Source organism: Chenopodium quinoa, unplaced genomic scaffold, assembly GCF_001683475.1.
Source record: "Chenopodium quinoa cultivar QQ74 unplaced genomic scaffold, ASM168347v1, whole genome shotgun sequence".
Classification (NCBI taxonomy): domain Eukaryota; kingdom Viridiplantae; phylum Streptophyta; class Magnoliopsida; order Caryophyllales; family Amaranthaceae; genus Chenopodium; species Chenopodium quinoa.
In genome coordinates this window covers 3739695-3757092 of record NW_018745065.1, presented here as the reverse complement: position 1 = coordinate 3757092, position 17398 = coordinate 3739695, and the positions used below count along the sequence as shown (strand labels likewise).

The 17398-nt window shown below is 43.9% G+C and overlaps 2 protein-coding genes across 2 annotated transcripts; one reads left to right on the top strand and one right to left on the bottom strand.

Moving 5' to 3' along the window:
- The first annotated feature begins 202 nt into the window (after window positions 1-202).
- On the top strand, window positions 203-1012 carry LOC110709340. Its single transcript, XM_021887554.1, has one exon. The coding sequence runs from the start codon at window positions 203-205 to the stop codon at window positions 1010-1012; it is 810 nt and encodes a 269-aa protein (XP_021743246.1).
- Window positions 1013-11790: 10778 nt separating this feature from the next.
- On the bottom strand, window positions 11791-12153 carry LOC110709339. Its single transcript, XM_021887553.1, has one exon. It carries the CDS (start codon window positions 12151-12153, stop codon window positions 11791-11793), a length of 363 nt encoding a protein of 120 aa, XP_021743245.1.
- Between the last annotated feature and the right edge of the window lie 5245 nt (window positions 12154-17398).

Genomic DNA, 17398 nt, shown 5'->3' with positions numbered 1-17398 from the left:
AGTCGCCCTTCTCAGCCGTCTTTAAAACTAGAAGAGAGCAAAAAGAAAAAACAGATCTGGGCGGTTGATAACTCTAATCATCTGGCCTAGAAGAAAAAGAAAAAGTGAAATATCGTATGTTCCAAGGTACAAGTTCCATAAGGACAGCTACTCCATCCTCATGGAGATTAAGGATCGGCTAACTCTAGAGAAGCCGACTCCTATGACTGGTTCCGCTGAAAAGCGGAACAAGAACAAGCACTGTCACTACCATGAGGATGTCGGACATGATACAAATGACTGCTTCAGCCTCAAGCAGATGCTTAATCGTCTGGCCGACAAAGGAGCGCTGAAATCTTATGTGAAGTCCAAAGTGGATTTTAAATCGAATCTTGGGAAGTCGACAAAAAAGACTTCCCAACCTGCTATCAGCTCTAAAACGGATTACAAACCGGTTTATACGAAAGCAGGCAGATTCGCCGGTGGTGGTCCGACCATCAGGGGCAAAAAAGACCGTCTAAGAAAGATGGTCCATTATGTTGATGGGGGACAGGCGGCAAGAAAATCTGCCTCCCCAGAAGTTATCATCACTGAAAAGGAAAGGGGCGAATTCCGTCGGCCGCATGACGACCTTGTGGTCATAGAATGTAAAGTAGCCAACCAATTTGTTGGTCGCATCTTGATTAACACAGGAAGCTCCATAGACATCATCAGCCGCAAATGTCTATCCAACCTTAAATACAGGCCGGGTAGTATGATGGATGTCTCCCATCTCCTTGTGGGTTTTGGTGGAGGAGTTGTACATCCAGTCGGACGCATTGATTTGCCCATCCGAATGGGGGAAAAAGGTAGCGGTCGGCACATGACCATCCGGTTCCTGGTGGTTGAAGAGCTGAACGACTACAATCTTATCCTTGGCCAAACCACTCTTAACAAGTGCAAGGCAGTCATGATTCCTGCTCTCATGCTTGTCAAGTATGAGAAGGATGATGGGATTGTTGGCTCCCTGAACGGGGACCAAAAGACGGCTTGAGAATGCTATATCTCGGACCCCAAGCTTGCGGTAGCTGCAACCGGTCAGGGAAAAGAGCCAATAGACCTTGATGATATCAAGGATGACCATCCGACACCACCAGCCGCCAAAAGCATAATCAGCAGGTGGTGGTAAAAAAAGAGAATCAATGGCAATCACTGATCGGGGAGCATAATCAGACGACCTTCGTCCCCATCCGGCTGGTGAAAACATTGATATTCCTCTGGACGATAGTCGGCCAGAGCGGACTGTTAAGGTGGCTAATATTTGTTAAGTTAGTTCAAAATGTAACACATCCATTGTTTATAATATATTCTAATCAATTAAAATAATATACTTCACAATCTAATATAATTTTATTACTGTGTGTAGACCTGTAAATCAGGTCGAGTTACCTATCATTTTAGGCAGGGTCATTATTTCAGGTTACGGGTCAAGAAATATTTTTCACCAATATTATAATTATTAGTCATTATTACATGTCTACAAGTTTAAATCGTCACAAAAACACATCAATTCTTAACTAATTTTGTATCAATAATATGTTTTAAAATTTGACATATAAATTAAAAATATATCTTAAAATCCAATAAACAACCCGGGCATCGCACGGGCACAAAACTAGTATATAATAATAATAATAATAATAATAATAATAATAATAATAATAATAAATAATAATAATAATAATAATAATAATAATAATAATAATAATAATAATAATAATAATAATAATAATAATAATAATAATAATAATAATAATAATAATACAATTGTTTTTCATAGATAGAATAAACTATTGTAAATAGTGAGATACATGCGTCAAGTGTACTCATGCACTTCCATACTCCCATGCTTTTGTGAGCTAGCAAGTTTATTTTACTAAACTTGATAGTTTACATTTCAGTTATCATGTGTGGGAATAATAACCCAAGCGGCATGTTAGAGAATTAAAATAGTAATTGATGATGAAAAGACGCGAGCCTAGCTACAAATATTTATACTATGTCATCATCAATTCATCATGTTAACAATAAAATGCTTTGCATAATTGATAATATCGACATACTGTTCCTGCTGAATTCTGCTTCCGTCAATGTCCGAGGGCTGGTAATGGTTTACCGTCCAATTGCACACCTACACAACCAATACAGATTAGCTAGCCCGGGGATTATCCGGGAATAACCACTCCGATGCTAAAGTCAGTACCTTTGTGAGAAGAAAGTAAAATAAGAGAGAGAAAGTGTTTTAGAGAGAGAGAGAGAGATTCTACCTTTGAAATGGGGATTTGCTTGGGTATTTATAGAAACACAACCAAGCAGGTGCCACCTATACAAATAGTTGGCACACCGACCTTATAGGCAGCAGGTGCCTACGCGGCCCCAAGCAACTCTCCACGTGCTAGAGGGACATGCTACATGACGAGAAGCAGCTCTCCATGTGGCATAGAGTGATGCCGGTAAGGACATGGTTTATTTACAAATTAAAGAGGGCTAAAACTGCACAACACTCTTTTACCGGCTTATCAAGTATGCTACCGATATATCCCGTACAACTTACCGGCTTATCAAGGATGCTACCGATATATCCCGTACAACTAGCCCCCCAAGTGAGGATGTTAGTAAAACTAACGTGCTCACTTGTGATAGAACATGGTGCTGCTTTGCGTAATATACCAAGAAAGAATAATGAGAAAATGAAAAAATCTACGATTTGCCCCACAAGTGAGCTAATTGCCGATAATATTTGCTCAATTGAAAATGAAAAAAATCTATGATTTGCCCCCCAAGTGAGCTAATTGCCGATAGGCTTTGCTCAATTGAAAACGAAAAAATCTACGATTTTCCCCCCAAGTGAGCTAATTGCCGATAGGCTCTGCTCAATTGAAAACGAAAAAATCTACGATTTGCCCCCCAAGTGAGCTAATTGCCGATAGGCTTTGCTCAATTGAAAACGAAAACCAAAAATATGAGTTAATACATTTTCACCCTCGTTTGAAATATTTCCCTAAGAATTGGCGGGAAAATGTAATAAAGTAATGGGGCACATGTCAGTCATCAAAGTAGGGTGTTTTGAAAAGGCGTTTTATTACAGCCGTTGGATTGCATGCAGTAAATGTCACATTAACCGCTTCATTTGGACAATATAAATAGCAAATTTCGTACTTTTAACCCCTTCATCTTTCTTTGCGAAAAAATTTCGAAAAATTTCCACTTCATTTCGCTTGTAGTCCACACATATTTCTGCGATTCAGGAGTCGATTTGTCGAAGGTTTGTTCAGTTGTTTTTAGACCGGTGTTTGTAAACGAAGGACATTTAATTCCGGAGTTACGCTTTCAAGAGTTGAGTTCAAAAGAGGTAACAAACCATAACTTTCTTTTCGATTTCTCACTGGTTTGTGGTTAAGTAGATTTTGCGTTTATTTCATTATTTGTAAATGTCTGGTTCTGGAATGCATGCGAATACAGGTAAAGCCAATGAGGCTGAACTCTGTACACCCTTATCTTCTGTAGAAGAAAGAGAAGCTTATTACCGTCATAAGTTTCTTGCTGACACCGAGAAGGCTTTGCGTCCTATCAACCCCGATATCCCAGAGGACACAAAGATTGCCGGCGTTGTGCCTATTAGCGTTCGTTATCATTTGAGGTCAAACTTGGATTAGTTTAATCAATACGACACTAATATTGACAGGATGCCGAGAACGAAACACACTAGTTACCAACGTGAGGTTGGTGAGAGCAGTAGACGCTCTGGTGAGGAAGAAGATGTTGATCCTGGGCATGAAGCTTCGGATATCAGAGAAGAAAATATCCTGTCAGTTGAGGATAGCCTGGAACGACAAGAAAGTTGGGGTGAAAGCATCGGTAATGAAGACGATGCAGAGGAATCGAAAATGCTTGGGGAAGGGGAAGATGATGAGGAAGAAGATGACGAGACCGACGAGGAAATTCGGGCCGGCTTCAATCTTGCTGCTCAGATCGCAGAAGAAGAGTGTCTCGACGAGGAATACAATTCAGATCAGGATGATCCGAAATACCTAGAACCCCAAGAAATCCCTAACAGTTATGAGATATTGAGTCTGTTGTGGATCCGATATGGTTGCAGACAGCCACTGAGAAAGACTATTGTCAACATGGTAAACGCTTCTACCGTCAACCTGACGGCTATGAACTCAGATTACCAAGCGAAGGTCAAACGGCTTTGGACTTCCCTCCCGGCCACATTGTTGTCTATGCCAAACACTTCGAATTTGGTTTACGGTTTCCACTCCATCACTATATTGAAAAAATATTCAGGGCTTGGAATGTATCAATTGCACAGTTAACGCCTCCAACCATCCGAAATATAGTCTCTCTTGTATGGGTTATGATATTTATGGACTTTCCCCTTACCTTGAACTTCTTTCGGAGGTTGCACTGGATAACGAGAGATAGCCAGTCACCCGGATGGTGGTCTCTTTATACTACTCCCGAGAAATGCACTGTGTGGCCAAAATTGACCAGTTGCAAGAACTGGAAGAAAGAATTTTATTTTATGAGTGTTCCTGATGATTTTATCGTCCGTAGGACATTTTACCACCCTCACATTATGTTCGAGACCATACGGTCGAGAGCGTTAGGAAAGTTGGAGAAAAAATCTCTTAGGTGGTTTAACTGTACATATGTTAGTGTTGGTAAGAAGAATAAAGTTGTTCCGGGGGTGTGGTTGCCCCATTGTAATTATATACTAGGCAACGCCCCTTTATCTCATGTCGGTCTCTGCCATACCGATGCATTTGGTATGGAAATGTTTATAAATTATATACATTTACTTATATTTATCTTTACTGTACTTATGCTTTGCATTTGAAATTAATTTTGATAAGTGTTTTTCCTGCTTATTCTCTTACCTGGCTACGTACATTTTACTTATGCCTCTGTTTTTTTTTTTTTTTTTTTTTTTTTTTTTTTTTTTTTTTTTTAAATGTATATGTTTACCTTTATAATGTCGGTGTATTGATGTTTATTATCAGTGATTTTACCACCAGGTATTGACAAACTCGACTACAGCCGACTAGGGTTGTATCCTGACGGGAGAGTGAAGCAACAGTGCCCAGATCGGCAAAAACGTCATACGACACCCTTCCCATTTTCGCCACTAGAGCCTCAAAAAGAAAAAGAACGAGACAGCAAGACATGGCTCCTACCGAACGTGTTGTCAAACCCCGTACTTTAGCAGTGGAAAGGGGTGGCGGCAATGCGTCAAAGAGGATGTCTGAATCCTCCGACCGAGAGCAACAAAAGAAGCAGAAAAAACGAGATGGCGATTCGACACCTCTCCATCAGGAGGCACAAGAGACATGGCCGGAAGGGGTCGTTAATCTGGAGGACGAGACCGATCCCCATCCTCCGAAAAAGCTAACAGTCATCTTACGGGATCCAACTGGTCCTGGGGCCGACAGCAAGTCCAGAACCGACCAGGTGGCCAACATCAACAAGCCTCCGAACAAGGAGAGTCAAACAGTCATCTCGACACGCTCTGGCGGCCCCAGGAAAAATGCTTTCTTCCCGACTCTTGTCGGTGACTTCCTCGAGATTCCGCATGTCAGAATTCCGAAAGAAGTTGCTGACGAGTTGGTTGTATCCTTTGGTGCTGCCGGTGATCCATGGCATCTCCAGATCAATGTAATCATGGTGAGTCTTTTCTCTACGACGATCCTAGCACTGGCGGGAGCATGGGCTGGAGGGTGCTAAAGGATTTGGCGACGCCAGCCGACAGGCCTGTCAACCGCGTTGCTGCCCCTTGCGGCCAGCTAATGAACAACATGCTCCGGGTAAGACAACAAAGAATCCTTGTTATTTTATTACGTTTATTTACATATGTACTATTTATGTGACTAACGGCCAATTTAACATTATCTCTAGACCGTCAACTCTGCCGTGGAGGTGGTACATATGTACCAGTACTACCAGCGTGCTGCCGATCAAGCTGAGACGAAGCTGAAGAAGGCTGACGATGCTTGCAAGGCCGTTATCAAGGAGCGCGACAAGGTGAAGACCAACATGAACGTTTTGCAGAAGTAGATGTCGGACCTAAAAAAAAAGCTTCAGAACCAAGAGCAGTTGCAGAAGAAGGTAGCCAGCCTTAAGCAAAGTCTGAAGGATGAGAGAGAGGCTAAGGCGGCGCTGGCCGGCAGATTGGAAGAGATGGAGCGTGAAAAGCCAAGTATCAGACGCCGAGCCGTTAACCGGATATTTACGCTAACCTGCTTGTTGACCATTATACGGCTGGTTGGGTCTCCGCGCATTGCTGTGTGTGTAAAGCTGAAGGGTGGGACTCAACAAAATGGCAGGCTGTCGAGAAGGCTTTTAATGAGGAAATGAACCACTCTTCTACCAGCTATGAGAGTGAATATTTTGACGAGCTCCCACCGCATTCTGTGATAACAAACTTAGACCCACGTGAACTGCCAGAAGTGGAGTTTGATGACGCCCTTATTAGAAATATTACCACTGATGCTGGTAAAGATGGGTCTGTCGGTCCCTCTAACAATGAAGCTGACAAAGAGCCCGGTAAGGCGGCTGAAACAGCAGTGGAGGCCAACAAGGATTGACAAGGAGGGCAGTCACCATTGGATTTATGTGGGTCATCTGTTCTGTAACCGCTCTCTGTATTTAAAACAATTATCTCTGTTTGTATCGTACAATATTTTTCTTTTAATGTTGGATATATAGCCGATCAGATACTTGACTTTTGAGCGATTGGTTTATTTTATGTATTACTATAATTCTTGCTATCGTGTGTTTCCTGTTTATATTATGGTCGTTATTTATTTTTTATTTTTTATATATATATTTTTTATATCTAATATTTGATGCTTGTATATCTTGAATCGTTTTTATAATCGTTTTCTCAGTTTTTAATACGATTTCTTGGCTTTTAACACAACTTCCTTTTTTTTTGCATAAACTCTATTCTCGGTATTTTAAAGTTTCCCATTACCTATACTCCCCGAGTTTTTCGGCAAAATTTATTCGTAAATAAAATTTGGGAAAACTCTGTAATGCCTGTAATCAACTCTGTTCTCGGAATTTTAAAGTTACCCATTACCTATACTCCCCGAGTTTTTCGGCAAAATTTATTCGTAAATAAAATTTGGGAAAACTCTGTAATTCCTGTAATTAATTATCGGATGTGAAGCATACCGAGATTACATATCCAACCTTTATCAGGCCGAGCAAAGGCAGTGGATCAGACTGCACTTTCAACTCCCCTTGAGATCCATTGTTATTCCATTTCATTCTCTTTTATCCTCACTTGAACGTCCGAGTCAGCTAGTAGGCTGTGATCAGATCGTATCGAATGTAGGTAGAGTGATTGTATTTCATGGGTACTAAAACAATTTACAATGCTAGTGAATACTATAAACGTACGCATGACAACATGTCATCTAAATTTATACTACGCAAAATAGAACACATTAAACTTTACATGAAATACTTCTTTAACACACTAGCGTTCTAAACATTCTTTAGGGGAATTCCATCTAGGGTCATTAGCCGATAAGACCCTTTCCAAAGTGTTTCATATATTTGATAAGGCCCCTCCCAAGTTGCAATAAATTTACCCTCTGCATTCCCTTTGCCGGTTGCGGCCGTTCTACGCAAAACTAAGTCTCCATCTTCCATGGGCCGATAATTGAAGTGCCGATTATAAGCATGGCTCATCCGGTTTTTGTATGCAGCGGATTTTATGGCGGCCGTCAGCCTCACTTTCGGTAGAAAATCCAATTGCTGTCGAAGCAGCAAATCATTTTGACTTTCACAGAAGTGTTGTACGCGGAAAGTAGGTAGTCCCACTTCCGCCGGAACCACTGCTTCCGAGCCGAAAGCAAGGTTAAAAGGTGATTTACCCGTAGTTTCTCTCGTTTTCGTACGATTTTCCCATAAAATCTCGGGTATCAGATCCGCCCACAGGCCTTTGGCGTCCTCCACCTTTTTCTTGACTGCCCCCAGTATTTGCTTGTTAGCGGCCTTGGCTTGCCCATTTGACTGCAGGTGACACACCGCCGCATACGCAAATTTTACTTTATAAATGTTGAGAAAAGTTTTTACCGGACCACAATCAAATTGACAGCCGTGATCATACACCATTGCAGTCAGCAATTCGAATCGGGTGAAGATGCTCTTTCAGATGAACTTCTTCACCTCGTTTGCTGTGATCTTTGCTAACGGTTCCGCTTCTATCCACTTGGTGAAGTAGTCTATCCCTACAATCAAAAGCTTACGGCCACCCGTTACCGACGTGAACGGCCCGATAATGTCCATTCCCCATTGAGAGAACGAAATTGGGTTAAGAATGGGTGTTAAATCATTCGGAGGTTGATTAATCACCGGCCCATACTTCTGGCAATTCTCGCATTTTTTAACGTACTCAATGGTGTCTGCGTTTATTGTCGGCCAATAGTAGCCCCGTTTTATTGCCTCCAAGGACATTGACCGACCCCCCGTATGATTACCGCAATCGCCCTCGTGTATTTCTTCTATCAGCCTTGCTGATTCGTACGCCGTTATACACCTTCGCAATGGTAGTGAAAACCCCCGTTTATACAATGTGCCCCGAAACATAATAAACCAAACGCTGTCTTTCTTGATCTTTCTCGCCTCAATCTTATCAGTGGGCAGGACGTTGTGTACTTTGTAAGCTAAGATTTCGTCATACCATTCTCGACCTTCACTTGTACAATGTACATCCTTAGGAGACTGTTCATCTATACTCTTTTCTTTCAAAATTTCTACCATCACCGTCCTCTCTAAATCGTTAAAGCTTGAACTTGCAAGTTTAGCCACCGCGTCTGCCTGCGTGTTCATTGCTCGAGGAACCAATTTCATTTCGAAATACTCCAGATTAGATGTAATACTCTTGAGTTTTTCCAGATATGTCGTCATGCTCGGCTCTCGAGTTTCGTAAGTGCCATTGAACTGATTTGCCACCAGTTGCGAGTCAGTTGTCATCTCAATACGCTTTGCTTCCGCAGATATGCATAGCTGTATCCCTGCCAAGGCTGCTTCATACTCTACCTCATTATTCGAGGCTTTGAATTTGAACTTGACAGCATACTCAAACACATCTCCCTAGGGAGAGATCATAATTACTCCAGCCCCTGAGCTGGTTGAAGCAGATGAGCCGTCAACTTATACCTTCCATGTGCCGGTACCCTCCTCTTCTCCATAATAAGATGTTTCTACAATGAAGTCAGACAAGGCTTGGGCTTTGATTGATACCCTTGGTTTATACGTAATAACGTATTCAGATAATTCAATCGCCTATTTATTCAGGCGGCCAAATGTTTCCATCTTCTGCAAAGACTTCTCTAACGGCTGATTTGTCAGAATATCAATTACATGTGCATCAAAGTAAGGCCGTAACTTTCGCGCAGCCACAACTACTGCGTATGCGATTTTCTCCACTAACGGATACTGTATCTCGGTAGCATTTATGACGTGGCTCACGAAGTAAATTGGCAGTTGGGTTTTTTATCGTTCTACTAGGAGCACCGGTGGTACCGTCTTTGCTGACGCAGAGATATACAACTGTAATATTTCTCCCTGTTCCGGACTTGCGACAATGGGTAAGGACCTCAAGTGATTTTTCACGGCCTGTAACGCCTTGGATTGCTCCTTCCCCCATACAAACAGTTTGTTCTGGAGCAAGATCACGAAGAATGGTAAGGCTTTGTCAGCTGACTTGCTGATAAATCTCGTCAATGCAGCCATTCGACCACTGAGCTTTTGTACATCTTTTATACACTTTGGTTCTGGTAAACTAAGAATTGCCTCGATCTTATCAAGGTTAGCGTCTTTCCCCCTTTCGCTTACCATGAACCCGAGAAACTTTCCTGACCGAACGCCGAACACACACTTCTCCGGATTCAACTTCATCCGGTAGCGCCGAAGAGTTTCAAAAGTTTCTCTCAAATCGGCGACGTGATCTGTAACCAAACGGCTTTTCACAATTGAATCATCCACATATACTTCTACATTCCTTCCTTTCTGGTTCGCGAATACCTTTTCGACCATCTTCTGATACGTGGCCCCTGCATTTCTTAAACCAAACGGCATAGCCCTGTAACAGAAAACCCCGGCATTGGTAATGAATGTCGCCTTGGTTCGATCTGGCTCATATAAGCTAACCTAATGATATCCGAAGAAAGCGTCCATGAAACTCAATAGCGCGTGACCGGAAGTGGAATCTACCAGTCTGTCTATCCTTGGCAAGGGATAACAATCTTTCGGGCAGGCTCTGTTCAAGTCCGTAAAATCCACGCACATTCTCCACTTCCCTGACGACTTCTTAACCATAACCACATTTGCTAGCAATTCGGGATATGTGCAGGGTTCGATAAATCCTGCCGCTAGGAATTTGTTTACTTCTGACTGAATAGCCTCTATTTTCTCTGTTGAGAAGTTCTTTTTCTTCTGTCGAATAGGTCTTGCTCTCCTGTCGACATTTAACTTATGTACTATGACGTCAGGATGTATTCCAGGCATCTCATCTGCCGAGAAAGCAAACACGTCAGCACTTTCTCGTAACAATTCCACCAAATGGCAGCGTGTGTCGACATCCATATTAGATCCAACGCGCACTACCCTCCCGGGGACCCCAGGCTGCAACTCGATCTCTACGGTCTCGCCCCCTGGGGAAGGACGTGGTGCAGTTACCGGCCGAGTATCGAAATTTTCCATGGCCAAATCATATGTAGAGGGAACTCGTTCTCGCTTAGATGGTGTCTGTTCGCAAGTATGTTGCCGGCTTGATTGTTTTAGTGCTGAAACGTAACACTCTCTTGTCATAGTTTTACTCCCCCGTACACGCTCTGTCGTTCCAGCGTTGGATACATATACCATCGTTAAATGGTATGTCGAGACTACAGCTTGCATGTCATGAATTAAAGGCCTACCGACAATAGTGTTGTAGGCGGATGGCACATCAATCACCAAAAACTCCGCCATAACATCTCTTACTACCGGTCCTTTTCCCATTCTCACCTGAAGAACTATACTACCCTCAGGTCTTACCGGTGACCTGTTGAAACCTATCACGGGATAAGACACTGGCGTTAAGTATTTTCGGCCAATTCTCATGGCATCAAAAGCTCTAGAAAATAGGATATTGGCGGAGCTTCCGCCATCAACGAGTGCCTGCTTGATATCTGCTCCATTAACCGTCAATACCAGTACCAACAGATCATCATGAGGGAAGACTATTCCCTTAGCATCTTCCTCCGAAAAGGATATCAAAAGCATGGGAGAAGTTCGAGGTCGTTCCTCTACGCTCAATGCGTTCACTAGGTGCCGGTATTCCGACAAACTTTTCTTCGCTCTGCTTACGGAACCCCCGTATACTGGTCCGCCGGTAATAACATCGATTGTTATTTTGCGCCCTGTCGGAATACTTCCCTGTCTGGATGTTTCCGCATGATTCTGTCTATAGGTGACATCTTGCATTGATGAATCTCCCTGCTTTCGGTACTCGGTTTGCCTGGGTTGTGTACTTTGCTGCTGGCTGGGACCTGTTTGAGTACGATACTGAGACAATCGCCCTTTCCATATGAGATCTTTAATGTTCTATTTTAATTGAACACATTCTTCGGTGTAATGACCGACATCTCTATGAAACATGCAGTATTTCTTCACGTCCCGACCTTTCGTTATCATCGGCGCCGGCCGAATCCAATCTTCTTTATTCTGGTTAACTGAATAAATTGCCTCTCTCGGGGTATTTAACTATGTAAGCTTCTATAACGGCCCAATCCCCTCGCCGGCCTTCCAGATCTCTGTTGGCTCTGCGGCTCCAACCTGCTTACCCCGCCCGTCTGGGCTATTATCATTCTGCCTCCTGGAGGGCTCTGCTGACGATATTTGATGGCTCGTTTTCAGCAGCTCCTCACTTTTTATGTATTTGTGAGCCTTGGCAAATGCTACCTCTAAATTTGGGAAAGACTTTCGCGACATGTATTTTTTGAAATCGTTGTCACCTAACCCATTCATCAATGCCATCACGACAATTTCTTGCTGTAACTTTGGTATGGTATTAGCCTCGTTGTTGAAGCGCCTAATGAAATCCCCGAGCGATTCCTCTTTTCGTTGCTGAATAGCCATGAGCTCACCAGATGTCCTTTGTCTTTCACTATTACTTATGTATTGACCCGTGAACAACTCCACCAGGGTCTCGAAGCAGTCAATTGACCCCGGCTCTTAATTGGAGAACCAATCCGAAGCTGGCCCGGTAATGGTTGTAGGGAAAACTTTACACCACACAGCATCGGTGTGTTGTATATAGCAACATGTGACTCTCAAAAGCTGCTACATACCGCTTAGGGTCCCCCTTACCGTCGTAAGTACTGGATGGCATCTTTATTTTCTCCATCTGTTGGTCAAGTACCTCTTGTGTGAACGGAGATATCCTGGGCCTGATGATCGCCCTGGCTGTCCGCCTTTCCAATCCGCTGTAAACCTCATGTCGATAAGAACCTGAATCCCCCACTTGGGCGCCTCGTGTGATTTGGCGCTCAACCGGTATGGTCTCTCGGCCCCAGCTCCTTAACAGGGGTTGCAGTCCCGCCTGATTGAACTAACTCTCAAGGTTCACTATTAGCGGCTTTGCCGGTACATCACCCAATACCTCCCCTGCCGTTAACTCGGCTTTCTTTCTTTTCTTAGACATAGCCCGCATAACCTTAGCCGTTATCTCCAGTTCCTTCGGGGTAAACCCTTCCAAAGGATCTGGGGTTACTGCTCTATTGCGGTCAGGCGTTATTGGCATGTTTGTTGTGTTGCCGTGAAGGAGATGAGTTTCATCTTCGATCACGATTTCTGGTAGGCTGTTTACAATTTTATTCGCGTTAGCATTAAAGATACTGTTATCATATTGTCAGTTTTCAACTTCCGGTACTGGTACTGTAGCTTCTTTACTTCCTTCCATGACTGTGAGAGGTTATGTTGGACGATAGAAGTTATTACTATCCCCTCCATCTAGCGCCAATTGTTCCTGCTGAATTTTGCTTCCATTAATGTCCGAGGGCTGGTAATGGTTTACCGTCCAATTGCACACCTACACAGCTAATACAGATTAGCTAGCCCGGGGGTTATCCGGGAATAACCACTCTGATGCTAAAATCAGTACCTTTGTGAGAAGAAAGTGATATAAGAGAGAGAAATTGTTTTAGAGAGAGAGAGATATTCTACCTTTGAAATGGGGATTTTCTTGGCTATTTATAAAAACACAACCAAGCAGGTGCCACCTATACAAATAGGTGGCACACCGACCTTAGAGGCAGCAGGTGCCTACGCGGCCCCAAGAAACACTCCACGTGCTAGAGGGACATGTTACGTGACGAGAAGCAGCTCTCCACGTGGCATAGAGTGATGCCGGTAAGGACATGGTTTATTTACCGATTAACGAGGGCTTAAACTGCACAACACTCTTTTACCGGCCGGTAAGGACATGGTTTATTTACCGATTAACGAGGCTTAAACTGCACAACACTCTTTTACCGGCTTATCAAGGATGCTACCGATATACCCCGTACAACTTACCGGCTTATCAAGGATGCTACCGATATATCCCGTACACATACTTCTTAAAATGATAGTCTTTAAAATTCGACAATCATTAATGTATATTCTTATATACTACATATTATCAGCTACTTATTACTACTATTGCACACAAAAGTGCTGCCCAACTACATTTATACAATGCAGTGAGCTGCTTACTCATCAATACTATGTGTATATGAATTATGAGGCGGTGAGGTGTATTCAATAATAGATAAAAATCACTAGGTGAGTGGCAAAATATACTAAGATCATCCATGGCTATCTTAGTTGCTCGGCAAAAACATTATCACGCGGCAGCTTCCCGGCATGATTATCCAGCTCATTGGAAGCTTCCTTCCATTATGATGAGGCGGCACCCGTATGCAAGAATATCCATTAACCTTTGTAAGTTACTAAGCGATGCGGCATCCAAAGATTTTGAGTTGAACCACTCAAGCGGCCAAGCTTTTTTCTTGTGTTAGCATACTCAAGCGGCCAAGCTTTTTTCTTGTGTTAGCATACACAAGAAGCATTATACGTGGTCGTCTCTTAGCTTAAAAGCCGGGAGGTCAAAATTTTAAGCAAGGCATCCGGCCAAAGTGCTGAGTATCATGCCAAGAGCTTAAGGACGGACAACAAGCATAGCCAACAAGCAAAATCGATCCACTCTTCGCTTAAGAGCTGAGATCATACGACACTCCAAGCATCCGGCAATGGTGGATTGGTGTGGCACCTTGATAACTGACACCAAGAAAACCAGTTGTGTGTACACAAGTCAAGAAATAAACTATCCGGATGGCAAGCACTATCGAGATGCTCCATTATTATATTGATATTACATATGGCCAATCTCCATTTGTGGGAAGCTGCGAGCTCCATGTGAGCAACAATTCAAGTAAAATGTCATGCTTGAGCATTTTAATTAAAGAAGTTAGACTGCATCAAGTGTTCTGCTCACAATAGCAAGACGAGAAATATGATGAGTATATCTCAAGGTTAGAGAGACTAGCTTCTAACTCCACATATACAAGCGGCAAATATGCCGAATCAAAATTAGCCCGAGAGCATAATGAGAATGGTGGTAGCCGGTAAGAGCTATAAATGGTGGCAGCTGTTCAGAGCTATCAACGGTGGCAGCCGCTTAGAGCCACCAATGGTGGAAGCAAGGACTGTTTCCTACCTCAATTAAGCCTAGCTGCCATGTTTGCTTTGTTCAACCAAAAAGCCGGCTGCAATGGCTATTATATTCATCATTATTATGATTATGATTAAAAAAAAAAAAGAGCCAGCTGTGATGTGATCTAGCAAGAGAGCTCGATTGTAAGCTTGGTCAAGCGGTAACCAAGCTAAGAAAGGGTCATACGACATGGAAGTCGGCTGCATTCAAGCGGTTGTAATGCTAGGGGCTGCTAAGCACCCATAGCCGTATGTAGGGGTTGCTTTGTACGTCATCATTTTGGCAATATATGTTTTGGGTGTTTTTATCCCTTGGGAGAGTTACGTCATGAAGCCTGATTCGGCTGAGCTGTACCTGCAAAATAACGGAGACTCCGGGTGGTTGGAGCTCCGCCTCCGAAGATCAAGTCAGTAACTTGAAAGGAAATAAAGAGAACGAAAATTTAGGTGGGGACCTGCCTGGATTCTAAGCTCAGGTCTTTCTCTGATGTGAGAGAATGCAGGTGTAATAATGATTGAATGTGTCCCCAAAGTGGGGAAATATCTCCCTATTTATAGGGTCCTTGGATAACGTGCCCCTACCTAGGTCACTTGACCTAAATTTCAGCGGGCTGCGCCGAATAACGGCGGTTCTAGGGATTTGGGCCCTTGAAGGCCGTCATTTCGGAGATGTATCTGAGGGCGCCAAGTGTCAAGAGGATGTTAAGCCACATGGGCCATCCTGAGCTCGACACGTGGCTTCCTCTCACTAGTCCACGTGTCTAGGGTATTTTTACCCTAAACAGTTTCCCCTTGCAGGTCGCGCGTGCATGTCACTTGGGGCCTGTGACACGTGTCCACCTTTCATAGGTGAATAGTAACGGGTAAAAATTTGAATTTCAAATCAAAGATTTCCCTCCGCTTTCACCTTCTATAAATAGAAAGTTACCCCCCCTTTTTTGTCACCTTACATTCACATTTGACTTTTTAGAGAGAGAAAAAGAAAGATTCTGGAGGGAGATCCTCTGCTTCCGTCTGCATCACAACAGGCTCAAGCTTCCGTGTGCTAGCAGTTCAACACCCGGTTTACCGGCTCAAGCGGTTTTCAGATTTTTCAGAGTAAAAGCGAGGTAACCGCCTGTACCATTTTAGCTTTTCTCCCTTTCAATTTGTATACCATTTTTTCTTCGCCTGTATACCTAGATTTTTAGAGAATATAAATGAGTTCTCGATCCACTCACTGGGCACTGCCTAGGACACTCAGCCGATCCCCCGGAACGGCTGAGTCTAGAACAGGGGGTGCCTTTTCTGGACTGTCGGAACCAATATGCTCATCTCCGAATTCCTCCCTCTCTGTGTCTGTGCAAGACACAATGGCTAGAACGAAACAAACGGCCATACGGCCTAAGAGCCGGCGCACTATGAGAGTGTCAGCCGATGAGGTTTTCCTAGACGGGGAACAGAGGGATTGGGAGGAGAGCGGATCTGACGAAGAGGCTCCCTCTACTTCCGGGAGCTTCGGGGTACGAGAGGTAGGCGGCGAGGGTACCACCTACTCTAATGAAGCCGACGATGCTGAGGCCTGCGAAGGGTCAAGGGCCAAATCTTCCGGCTCTGACCAAGACAATTTTGCGGCTGACTATCAGCAGCCGCCTAAGGTCGCTGACAACCCCAACCCTAAAAGGACCCGGATGCTTCCGGGTAACATCGACATCCTCAAGAGCGGATTCAGGGCCTTCAAAGAAAAGCACCCCTTTGGAAGGGGCTGGGAGATTATCGTTCCTCCGGCTGACGCCGTAATGGCCTGGGGCGATGATATTGACCATGCAGAAGACTACTTCATTTGCTACGAGGCGGTTATCGAAGCCGGCCTCTGGTTCCCCCTCCACCCCGGAATTAGGAAAATTCTTAAGGGGTACGATGTAGGGGTTTGGCAGCTCACCCCCAATTCGTGGGTGAATATTCTTAGTTACATCGCCGCCTGCGAGTTTCAAAATATAAACCCCAGCTTTTCTGCCTTCGCTCATATGCACTACTTGAGCAAGGCCCCAGGCGGCCATGGGGCATGGTATACTCTGACTACCTTGCCCCAATACCTGATGACTTTGGACAAAGTGTCGAAATGGTCCGGGTGGAAGGATAAGTTTTATTTGGTTTCTTCCCCCACCTTAAGACACAACCGGACACTGCGCTGGTACAATACTGAGCCGACTCTTCTTGGACGTAAATGCCTTCTCCCGGTGCTATCTACTAAGGCCCGGGAGCAAATATTGGAGCCGGGATTTTTTGAAACAACAACTGAGCCCATGGGGGATGGGACTCACATCATAGTTCCCAAGAATTGGATTCCCCATCCGGACTTCTTCAAGGACGAGTGCTTCTTGTCTACCTGCGGGCTGAGTACAATGTTTCCTAGGGGTAGAATACTTCTCATCCAGAATGATTGTTATTTCATTTTTATTGCAAACTTGCCATAATTTCTTCTAACCATAAGTTCTTGTTCTTGCAGACGACGTCTTGAGAATGGTCGACTCGGCGAAGACTCCGGCCAAATCTGCGACGCTGCTGCGCAAAGAGGCTGCGCTTGCCAAAAAGGCAGCCGTCGAAGCCAAAGACTCCAAAAAAGGCGGGGTAAGACCGCCTGACTTGA

Excerpts from the sequence above, each read along its gene's own strand:
- LOC110709339 (XM_021887553.1), bottom strand. The coding sequence starts at position 12,153 with ATGGCTATTCAGCAACGAAAAGAGGAATCGCTCGGGGATTTCATTAGG.
- LOC110709340 (XM_021887554.1), top strand. The coding sequence starts at position 203 with ATGACTGGTTCCGCTGAAAAGCGGAACAAGAACAAGCACTGTCACTAC.